This window comes from Mytilus galloprovincialis, chromosome 9 (assembly GCF_965363235.1).
Source record: "Mytilus galloprovincialis chromosome 9, xbMytGall1.hap1.1, whole genome shotgun sequence".
Classification (NCBI taxonomy): Eukaryota; Metazoa; Mollusca; class Bivalvia; order Mytilida; family Mytilidae; genus Mytilus; species Mytilus galloprovincialis.
Genome location: NC_134846.1, coordinates 37,026,517 through 37,039,210, shown reverse-complemented (window position 1 = coordinate 37,039,210; position 12,694 = coordinate 37,026,517). Strand labels below are relative to the sequence as shown.

At 33.3% G+C, this 12,694-nt stretch overlaps 1 protein-coding gene across 2 annotated transcripts in view; it reads left to right on the top strand.

Annotated features, from left to right (window-relative positions):
• The window catches only part of LOC143044940 (uncharacterized), a 99,794-nt gene extending 87,665 nt beyond the window's left edge, over positions 1-12,129 (top strand). For both annotated transcript variants that reach the window (XM_076217203.1, XM_076217202.1), the window contains exons 9-12: positions 9,800-9,861; positions 10,730-10,856; positions 11,258-11,315; positions 11,754-12,129. In XM_076217203.1, coding sequence (XP_076073318.1) covers positions 9,800-9,861; positions 10,730-10,856; positions 11,258-11,296 — 228 coding nt within the window. In that variant the 3' untranslated portion in view covers positions 11,297-11,315; positions 11,754-12,129. The remainder of the gene's footprint in view (positions 1-9,799; positions 9,862-10,729; positions 10,857-11,257; positions 11,316-11,753) is intronic.
• The last annotated feature ends 565 nt before the right edge of the window (positions 12,130-12,694 follow it).

The following is a 12,694-nucleotide window of genomic DNA, read 5'->3' as shown; positions in this document are numbered from 1 at the left end:
TATTGGTTTAATCGAATTTTCGTAAAATTTCCCCGGTAGATTTTTTTTAAAAACAGATATGTCAAAGCTATGAACTTTTCGAACATTTTAAGGTAAAATAAAATGGGGGTCACCAGGCTTTTAAAAAAGTTACGAGCTTTTGTTTAACCCCTCTACCCCATAAGGTCTGATTTCATTGCACTCCATTAATTACTTAATTGTGAATTCTTTATTGATGGCTTTAATCAAATAATGTTTGTAATTATATCAATAAACGATTGCTGAATATAAATGTGGTTATCGTATTACTGTTTCTTATCAAAAAGTGAAATTTTGATTATTTTGGTGAAATACGGTAATTTTGTCTGGCGCGAGTTGCTTCCCTCTAATTTGGCGCCATTATCGGACCAGAGGAATTTCAAGGTCGCCATTGCCGAGCAGCATACTATATTGATGAATACGACCATGTACATGCATAACAGACATTGTGGCGAATATACAACGATGAAGGTAGAGTTATTACATAAGAAAACATAGATTTCGATATATTAGGCAGCCAAATGTTATCAGTATAACGAAAAATACAAACTTGGGGGTTGTCTCAAAATACTCGCTACTGTTGAAAATCACTGCGGCTGAAACCTTGCACGGGCTCAATTTCTGTTCCATGTTTAATATTATAGATCGTTATAGCTGGTATCTTATTTATGTGTTTATTTTACCTTTTACAGACAAGTTGTAAACATGTCTGGCCAGTTTTGCAAAATATCCGTGTGCAAACGGCCGAAGAGGAAGGGATGACATCTACTGTCATTTTTACGCTACCGTTAGCAATGGTTAGTGTCAATGAATTAGTCTTTTTTAATCATCATTTTTAATAACTTATTTCGTAGCCAAGTTAGGTTCATATTAGTCCGAGATTAGCCCCAGCTTGTCTGGCAAAACAGCCGTTGGACGTCAGAGAAATCTCGGACTAGGGTCATATGTATGTGGGGTACCCCATAACTTCCATCGGGACAGTTTCTATTCCTTGACCCCAACTATATTTCTCTTCCCATTTTACTCTAACCCCCCCTCCTTTTTACTTCAATTCTCAGTGGCGGATGCAGGAATTTTCGAAAGGGGGGTGCTAGCCCAGGGCAAAGGGGGGGTGCAAAACATATGTCCCGATTGTCCCGATTCAAATGCATTGATCGGCCAAAATAAAGGGGGGGGTGCGTACCCCCGGAACCCCCCCTCTGGATCCGCCACTGATTCTTCCATCTCCTTGCCCCAAGACAAAATATATTTCAAAGATACCCCCTTTTCCCTGATCCCTCATTCCCCTGTCTCCTTACCCCTGTCCACCCCTCTATTAAGGTCTGGGGTTTGATTGACTTCTTTATTTTCTTGAGAATATGATATAATTGGCCTAATTTGTAAATGATAAACCCTACAGTAGGAGGCAAACGAAGGATTCATCTTTATCAATCACAATTTGTTTACCATTAACCCCCCCCCCCCCTAATTCTGTTAGGTATACAAAAATGTCTTAAGGTCTAGTAATAGAAGTATCAGGGTTAAACATGTACAGAATGCGGCCATAAGTATTTGTCACTTGAGATTTTTAGCTGTTTTTATATATTGTATATAATATAAAAAAGAAGATGTGGTACGATTGCCAATGAGACAACTATCCACAAAAGACCAAAATGACACAGACATTAAAACAACTATAGGTGTATACATTTTTTCCAAAAAAAAATATTTTGGATTGATTTTAAGCATCCTGGTACCAATAGAAGCAGTATTATCACAGGTTTATTTTTTGGTTATATTTTTTTTGTGTCTCATTTTCATTATTTTCTGTTCAGAAATTCGATATACATGTATATTCAACCAAATTAAATTATAAAAAAATATTTTATGTTTTCTCAAGGGAAAACAAAAATAAATGAAAACGAACCTATTATCAAATAAACACATATTAATTTAGACCATTTTAGTTCTTTTAAGGTTACCCTTGCATTGTCAGTCTTATCAAACTTGCATGTACCTCCCAAATTTGGTTTCTGTTCTCCAACTTCAGTTTGCCTCTACCAACGTTATGAAACTAATACACAATTAATGCATATATATATGCTTACTACATTGTACCAACAAACACACATGAAGTTTGAATTTTTGGTGGGGTCGCTTTTACTTTTCTGGAGTTATGCCCCTTTACAAATTAAAAAAATGCTGAAATTTTGTTCCTTTCTTTAACACAGGTTTGCTTCATCCAAATGTTCTGAAACTTATATGCAATGCTTACTACAACAACACTCAGATCAAGTACAAATTTGGGTGGTGTCACCCTTTTCATCCTTTATATGCAAGCGGCTGCTCATCTGTGTCCCATGGACACATTACCATTATGAACTAGTCTACATCTATATGCTTTTGAATGTCAATAATTGTTGATTTTCTGACAGAATTACTCTTATATTTAATTTCAGGCTGCAAGTACATTTGTACATGTACATTGCAAATGGAAGGAGTGAGCTTGGAATGTTCAACTTTACTTGGAAACTATTGGCAAAGTACTGACAGAATTTCATGAGAAGCCAGTATCATATTCTAGTCTTGCAACCGGAAACTATGCGTAAAGTGCTGAAACTTAAGAACAACATTCTACATGTATATATGCAATATATGTTGCCACAATCCACTTAAGGAGCTAAGATCAACTATAAATTGGAACTACATGTATATGCTTTAGTGCTGTCAAAATCCTTTAAAAAATCAAATCAAAAGGACCTACTTCACCTATATATATAGCTACCTGTCCCAATGATGAATACAGATCATATATATGAGTCTACTCTTATAAATAAAACAATGAAGGAGAATTAAAATAAAGAAAATATAGAGCTGATCAGCTACATGTAATGATTGTACATGTACATGATGTATAAATGGCAACAATTCGTACATGTATACTAGTACATTGAAATTAATTATATTAATAGATGTTTTATAAATTTGATCTCATAGATATTAGAGGAATAAAATCAAATTTGAAAAAATTTGATTTAGTTGAGCCTTTTTTTTAACACCAGTTTTCAGGACATATTATGGTATACCATTGACTGTCCGTCGTCAGCATGTCGGACATATACTCAAAAATAATAAATACTAATAGGTACATGTAGTAGTCAATATTGTGTAATCAATAGATCATCTTCATGTATATTTGGTGTATGAAATGATTATTAAATGTCTTATCACAAATTAAAATATCAAATAAGAGGATGTGATATGATTGTAAATGAGACACAACAGACCAAATAACACAGAAATAACTATACCTGTAGGTCACCATATGGACTTCAATAATGAGTAAAACATATTCTGCATAGTTGATTTTAAAGGTCTCGAAATGACAAATGAACAATTTAAAACATTTAAAATGAGAAAACTAATGGGTGATTTATGTACAAAATAATAAATGAATAACAAATATGTCTGTCTTGCAGGGTTTATCTGAACTTAACCTCATTTTCATGGACTTGTCTGTTTCTTGAATTCTAAATATGTTTCAAAATATTTGGTTGATGGGATGATTGTTACAGAGTCCGACATAGGGTGGGGCTCATTGGTGGATTATATTGCAAATAACTGAAGCCAGCCCCGCTTTGGCAGTCAGTCCCCACATGGCCACTAGAGAAATAAAATAACTAAGAAAAAAAAATTAAATCACGATAATTTCCTGTCGATATGCACATCTACATAGTATGTCCTTATTATCTACAAAGTTTCATGAAATTCTGTTGTGAGGTTTCAGAGGAGTTTCAATGACAAGCTGTTTGCAGTTGTATACTGCAACAAATAAGTTCAAAGGGGCATAACTCCTAGAAAAATAATTCGTAATTTCCTGTCGATATGCACATCTACATGGTATGTCCTTATTATCTAAAAAGATTTTATGAAATTCTGTTGTGCGGTTTGAGAGGAGATGCAGTGACAAACTGTTGCAGTAGTATATTGAAGCAAATAGGTTCAAAGGGGCCTTACTCCTAGAAAAAAAATATGTATATCTAAATAGTATGTCCTTATCTAAAAAGGTTTCATAAAATTCTATTGTGCAGTTTGAGAGGAGATGCGATGACAAACTTGCAGTAGTATATTGAAGCAAATAAGTTCAAAGGGGCATAACTCCTAGAAAAAGTTTGAATCATAATTTCCTGTCGATATGCACATCTGCATAGTATGTCCTTATTATCTAAAAAGGTTTCCTGAAATTTTGTTGGGCGGTTTGAGAGGAGTTGTGATGACAAGAAACAGGACTGATAGACTGGCTGATGGACGGACGGACGGGTCAAAAATGTTATACCCTGCGCCATTTCCTTGTGTAGGTTATAAAAATAGGAAGATGGGGTGTCATTGTTTATGAGGCAACTCTTCACCAGAGACCAATTTACATAGAAGATAACAATTATGTCCCCATACGGACTTCAACAATTACTATAAACTGATATACCACATAGTCAAACAAATAAAAGTCCCAGAAATTACGTTTTTTTTTTTGTATGACTGCACATAATGTGCATACTTGAATGATCACTGGCAAGTATTTCAAGCATAATACGGATGAGAACATGCAGATAAGTATCAATTATGAAAGTTATGCAAAGTAAGACGGGAGCAGTGGCGGATGCAGAAATTTTCGAAAGGGGGGGTGCTAGCCCAGGGCAAAGGGGGGTGCAAAACATATGTCCCGATTCAAATGCATAATGATGATCGGCCAAAATAAAGGGGGGGGGTGCGCACCCCCGGAACCCCCCCTCTGGATCCGCCACTGGGGAGCTAGATTTATGGACTGCCATAAAAAAAAACGAATGGACAATTACGCTTGGTGCATGTGTAGGCAAAATTCCCCCTTTTTACCCTACGAGGCTTCGTATGTATACATCCAGCTATTTGAACACCCTGTATAATCAAGGGGTCATCTGTCAGATTAGTCATATTTCTATGTTAACCATACGATATGAAAATAAGCAGATGTGGTATGATTGCCAATGAAACAACTATCCACCAAAGTTCATATTTAAAATTCAATATTATAAATAAAAAAAACATTATCTCCTTTTATCATCACGCATAGATCGATGATTAGTTATGCATTTCTTTGCCACGGTAAGATCAAATCAGTGTTCACAAACAAAATTGTCATTCACATTTTTTGCCGCATTGACATCACTCAACTATATTTGTGATCATTTGTTTTAATCAAGAACTTTCCTTATTAGCTTACCTTTTAAAAAAGCATTTCAAAAATTAAGATTAAAGTTAAAGTTTGCCAACATCACCGGCTAATAAAGCGTTCTTCAGGGAGTAGCTTTTAAATTACAATCCAAACTTTTCTTGAACCTAGTAGTAGTATAGATTTTTTTTATATATAAAGTCTTTAGTAGTGTTTGAGACTGCCCGGCACGATGCGGGTGAATGTCCTAGCAAAATCCCGACATGGTGAAACCAAAAATTTTGCGGTTCTCCGCAAAGCATGCAGTATTTAGGAATTATATCATAGACCGATATATAAGGTCGGAATACTAGGCCAGTCCCGGTTACTTTTGACAGTGATGGATCCAGGGGGAGGGTTCCGGGTTCCCCCTTTTTTGGACGATCAATGCCTTTGAATGGGGAAATAGAGTTGGAACACCCCCTTTATGTCCTGGGTTGGGAACCCCCTTTTAAAATGGCTGGATCCGCCCGATTGATCGTTGCTGGATCCATTAGTCTATTTTAATAACATTCAGTGCTCTGATTCAATTATTTTAGTTTATAATTAAATGCTGATATTTCTTTTTTTTTTAATATGAACTCGGTTGACATATTGATAGATACAACAGAAAATTGCAAATCAACAAAATAACAATTCACAAAATAAGTAATAGAAAAGTATCATAAAAATAGAAAACATTGGTCCCGATGTCTTAGATTATAGGACTAAGTCTAGTGTTCCGGAAATCATGGAATTGTGATACGAGAAAAATTATCAGATGATTTTCGTGCAGGTAAACATATCTTTAAATGAAAATGTTAAGTATTAAGTCTGTTAGAAAATTGACATGTTCAAATTTGTTTTGGTATAACTATAATTATGATCAATTATCAAAATTTTGCAGTGGAAAAATATATCGCATACTCGGGAATAATCTCCTAAAAATACTTGGAAATAAAGATATTTCAAGTTTTAAATATATTTATGACAGAAACAAACTGTTATAAAACGCCAAACGGATTATATCATGATAACAAACCCGCCCCGATGTTTTAAACCATACTATACGGGCAGAGACATATATATGTTCCGGACCGTATGAGTATTTGGACCGTACGCGTACGGTCTGGACCGTATGCGTACTTTTTCAAAATACTCATACGGTCGGACCGTACGCGTACGGTCTGATTAATATCATTAAGAAGTTGCTTAAGTTTATAAGTTACAAATGCATGTAAAGTTCATGTACAGATCAACATAACTTAACTCTCAAATTAATATGGAAAAGTTAATAATTGGAATAAAGCTGTATTTGTTAAAAAATTAAAATAAAAAAATTCACGCTTATTAAATCTATTAATATATTGTATTTAGTATGTCGATCAGTAATACATTAATTGAATTATGATCATAGAAATTTACGATATCGGAAGTTAACATGATGTTGGACGACAATTTTAGAATATTAGAAACTTTACAAAAAAATGCAAATGCAAAGGAACATGAATGAACTGCAAACATGTAAATGTAAAAAATATATCATTAATTGTGGTAGTAAGTGTCACCTTGGGCGAGAGTACCAAAATAGTATTCAAATATACAATTAAACAAATATTTAATGTCAATTGTTCATTTTATCCATTTAAAAGTAATTGTAATGATAACAATTTATAAAAATAAAAATAAAGATTGTGATAAATGGTTATCTCGTACTGGACCATACGCGTATACTCATACGGTCCGACCGTACGCGTATGGTCGGACCGTACGAGTATACGTATACGGTCCGGACCGTACGCGTACGGTCCAAATACTCATATGGTCTGGAACATATACACATACATGTCTCTGATACGGGTCACAAGTTTACCTGTTTTTGAAAGCTGTACGATGACATGAAGTTGTTTACATCGCTATCATTTGTTTACAGTTAATCATTGCGTCATTGGCAAAACATTTTCAAAAATAAATATCCACGACATCATTTAATTCAACTGGTATTTAAGTGAATTCAAAATATGGTACGAACGGACCCAAGAGGCGACCGTGTAAGATGAGAATGCGTTTTGGGAGCGAAGCGGCACCAAATACCGTCGACGTCATACATGTGACTTTGTCAGTATTTATATATTCTTTTTTTTTAATGTTATGCTTAAATCATGTATATTTTTCTCCTTTTAAACTTTTATGCGAAAAATGAAGAAAGCACTGTGAATTTCTGACCGTTCGTATTTCCTGTTTTGAAGAACGTTTAGCGTCACTTGTTTACATCGTCAAGGGTGCTTTCATACACGCCCGCGTTCCAAGGTCGTCAAAGCTATTTTTGAGAAGACCCCTTAAAGCGACCGTTTCCAAGGCACTCGTCGTAAGAAACATGCGTTAAAATATGCGCATTGGTAAAGGGCCGAGCCACCTTAAGGATTATGTACCCTTGTGTTGCTTCAATGCTAAACATATGGAAATTTTATAGAAAATCCACAGCCATTCCACTTGTGATCTCATATTTGGTAACTTGGTACTTGAAAGATAGGGGATTATTGCAAGCAATTCTAGCAATGATTTCCTTAAAACAAAGTTTATAAATTTAGATATTGGTTAAATATGGACCAATTCAAATACACCTTATTATGCGCTTGACTTAAATGACTCCGCATGAGGTGTTTTTGGAATTTAAAGGTTTTTTTTATTAACAATTAATGCTAGCTGATAATAGAAAAACAAGTGAGTAGACTATGTTTCAAATTTTATAACAAAAATCTTTGTATTAATGTATGTGGATTTTCTACAAAATTCTTGATTTTATTTTCCCCAAATTCCCCTTCTCTATTAAATGCAATGTCACTATAAATAATTATGCTTTACACGAAGTTTCATATGTATATGTACAATATGACCCATCTCTATTATTCATTATCTTTGCTTTTTTGATACTATTGCAGTTTGAAAAGTTCATAATTCACAGGCCACAGAAGGGGCCATAAACCTTAACAAAAAAGAAGTCTTTCTTTAATGGCTTTATTGAAGGTATTTGGAAAGACGGTGTTTGATGTTTGACAACAAAAAACTGCAGTTAGGGGCAATTCAGGGGCTTGCTGTAAAAAAAAAAGGCGTATGTTTGTCGACTTTTTTTTCTTTCTCAAAATATCAAAATACGGTCATAAATCTATCAAGTTTGTGCTTTTGTCAATTTCTTTAATCCAGTCGTGTTTTTTTACCAATGTGTTCCACAATTCTTGCGCTTTGGATATCAATCACAGTCCAAATTTCCTGACAAAAGTCTTTGCATAAGTAAAAAAATCCTCAGTTTCATCACAAACATTTGTGACATCCCGCGATTTGCGTTCTTATACACAGCGTTTTAAGCGTAACCCGAATATTTCATGCCCATCTAGTAATCAATCTCTATTCTCAGTAGATGATATTGTCATCATAGAGCAGCAGAATATATCTACTAAATCATTTTGGTTAGATTACTCGAAGAAATACAAAAATCGAAATTTGAAACAGGAAGTTATGAATGAAACGAAATTATCGACTGTTACCGGTAACGGAAATGAACAAAATCCAGAAATCGGAATTTTTAACAAAATAAAAAAAATCGGGGCGGGCGGGGATGAAAATCTATCAATTAATTTTAATTGGCATAAGGTAATGTTAAGCTTCTCAATGATCCAAATTACTGTTTGTCAGACAGCTATATATCAATGATTTTTTTCCAATAAGTGTGTTGTTCAAGTTTTTTGAAATTTTCATATTTCAAAGGGTCAAAATTTTATCAAAATTGAACTAGCCAAATTTTAGTCAAGGTCTTTGGTACCACCATAAATAGGCTACCAAAATTCTGCCATCATCATCTACATACTGTAGATTCAGAAATTTTTCTGACATTGCAATAGTTAACTTTGATTTTTTTGTCAATTTTTTTTTAGAATAGCAATAATAAATGCACACATAAATTTCTGAATTTACAGTACCAATTGTACATCTATGCATGTGTAATGTTTTGTTTTAAATATGTTCTACTTTCCATTATTTTACTGGGTCCCATTTGGTGGTATTACATTTAAAAAGGCATTTCAAATTATTTTGCCAAAAATTCTCAAACTGGTACTATGAAGTTGCAGTGAGGTGTAAGTTTTTTGTTGTTGTTTTTTGTTTGTGTCTGTGTTGAAGTGCTCACTGTGACTTTGAGATGAAGGCAAGCAACAAAAGCACTGTTACTTGACTTTTTGAATGTATTTCAACACATCTGTACTGATTTTGTGGCTAGGTTTGAGAACCCAAATCCTTTGTTTTTCTATTATATGGTCGCTGTGTTTATGTCTCCATTTTTAGATAAACACAGGGATCATATCATAGATAAATGCCACTTGCAGGAGTTTAAATGAGACCAAATACATTCAGTATGGATATTTTGGTGAAAGAGAATTTCTTAAAAGCAAAGTTTTATTTATACTTCTAATTCAGTCGAGAAAGATGTGATAATGCGAAGAGAGGAATTGTTTATATAACATCAAACTCCTGGTTTTAAAATGGGAATTTCTTTAAAACATAGTGTTGTTACTTCTATTTCAGTCAAGGAAAGATGTGAAAATGCTAAGAGAGAAATTGTTACAACTTCAGATGGATAGAACAAGGTACAATATATTTTTCAGTATTGTATTGGGTGCACATGGCAGATGTAATAGAAATACTACTGGTAAATACAGAATTGATTTCAGAATTTTACCTCTTTTTTTTAAATACCGTAAACCAACTAATTTGATAGTTGGCCATTAGAAAATAAGACGAATATAAATCATTGCGAATATGTAAATTTTGGGTCTTTCCTTATCTGACTACATCAAGTAAATTAGAAAATCAGGAAAATAATACACCTTATCGCTATTTGGCCGCCATTACTGTATATCACACTGGTTCCTGTAAAACTTTGATGTCATAAAACAAAATTTCTGACGCCCAAATGGAAAAGTGATTGTTGTATGCGTCAAAAGTTCAAGCGGCCGGGTCAGCCGAGATTAGTTATAAGGTGTATTGATGATTGACTGGTGTTTCTATTCGTGTCTTTCAGATTTAACCAGATCAAGTAATTAATCCTTTATAACTTTTAGCAGTTTATTTATGTTTTAGCACTAGATTCGTTTTAGTTGCTGTCTCATCATCTCATTGACTCATACAACACATCTCTGAGCCTCCTCATGGGGATTATGTGATTACTTGGCTGTTTTTATAGTGATTATTGGATTACCAGACAAAAACATTTCAATACTGTATAACTAGGACTGTAACTTTGATTATCTTGTAAAAAAATATTAATTAATGATAATGTGATTATACTGGCAAAAAAATTGTGATTGTATGATTACTTGGACACCCCCATGAGGGGCCTCATATCTGTATAGTCCTACTTAATGAAAAGGGTCAAGGCTAAGAACTTTGATTGAGTTCTATAACTTGATTGCATGGTTGTCTCCAGATATATATTTGATTTCTTTTTTATTTTAGTTTGATGAAAAAAGTCAAGGCAAAGAAACAAACCATAAAGCCGAAACTTAATGATATAAGCCAATGGTTGACAAGTATGACACGTCTGATGAAAGTAACACCTAAAACTAAATCTCCCAGGAAAGTGGTAGGTTCGGAGGTTTGCACAATTCGCCTTTTCAGAATCTAAAGGACTATGGGTAATCTAATTGTTTGTACACTAAAATGAAAATAATGTTACATCATTGGTTGAATTTCAGTTGTTTAGAACATTTTAAACCAATCACAACCTTTTGTTGAATGTTTTTGAAAATTTTACCCAGAATGCATTAGATTCTGAATCCCTTTATAATGCTAACAATATCATTATGATTTTACCAACCTATAGGGAAAAATGACTGCTTTTCAATATGATTGAACCCTAAAACAAAACATTTATTATTTGTTTGCTTCAAATAATTTATAACCCTTTTCCAGTATATTATTTATTTTATTTGTACAGCACAAACTTAAGTTTATTTAAGTTTATTGTTTTATTATTTGTTTTAGGTATACACAACGTATGGAAACTTCCCGTTTAATGTCTAATGGAGACAGTTAATTGAAGGTAAAAAGCATATAACATCAATGCCAAATAATATTTTGGCCATGTTTCTTGCATCTATAAAACATCTAATAATATATGTGGTGAATGAAGGCTAGAGGGTAAAAACGGGGGAGGTATTATGCGTAAACAACTCAAGTTTTCAAGATGAAGCCTTAAAACTTTCTAGATGTTTATATGTATACATATACATTGAGGATATGCATTTCATTTTGGATAATTCTTGAGTCTTTTTTCACACACACACACTTTCACCCCATTATAAAAAAAATAGTAAGTCTAAGAAAACTGATTTTCTCCTAATATTTTCTTGGTTAAAAATTTAGGAATGAGAATTTATATAAATCAGTAACAATCAAGAAGATTGAGATTAACACATCATTTATTGTACAATTTTATAATAAGGACATTGAGTTGATTCATTCTTTTTTTATTTTCCAGGAAAACTGAAGAAGAATTTCAGAATTTAAGAAGTGTTTGGTAGATTAAAAAAGACAAAAAAACATCTATTAACATAAAATACATATATATGTATGTGTGTTCAATTGATTACTTTGTGTTTATAAAAATCATGATGGAATAATCTTGTTATTCTGTTTCTGTTTTATGGTAAAGTGATATTAAATGATATAGAAAATCTGTGTATGTTTATTTATTTATATTTTGTATGTCGCCATGATGAAATATTTGTTAGAATTGCTTTTATATACACTGATTCTTTGCTCAAAACCTTGAACAGTTTTCAGTTTGAAGGTTTCTATTCTGTAGGAATTTTGTACAGTACCGGTACACTTGGAATGTATTTATATTATCAGAATTTTTATTTTCTTCAATTATTCATAAAATGGTGGTTCAGAGAACTCCATTGTGCCCTCGCCTTCACTGCAATAAGTCATAGGATCAATGTCCTACTTGGTCAATCATAAAATGATTCTCAGGTCTGCATATTGATATTGTAGAATATCAGCTGCAAGTCACAATATGAAGCTTTTTATCAAGTGAGCTCAGCAAACAAGTTCAAAAAAATCTTGTCAAGCAGCTGATATTCTACAATCTAAATGAAACAGATGATCAATTTATCAGGTTGTATTTGCACATAATGCATGATAGAAACAAGTGTTTTCTTTGTTTCATCAGCAAAATGTAAGATGACTTGATAAGCTCAGTATATTATGACGTCAGTGATATAACCGGGTCAAAGTTATTAAGGCTGGGTTGGTGGATTTGACATCACAAATCCGTGATATGCAAATTTTTTTAGAATTCAGCAATGCGATACAGATAGTTGGACGACTTGAAGAGCACAACTTTTATACTATTCTGGTATCATTGATAAGTTTGTTCAATACAAACATGCTGAATGGGAATTTCAACATACTGCT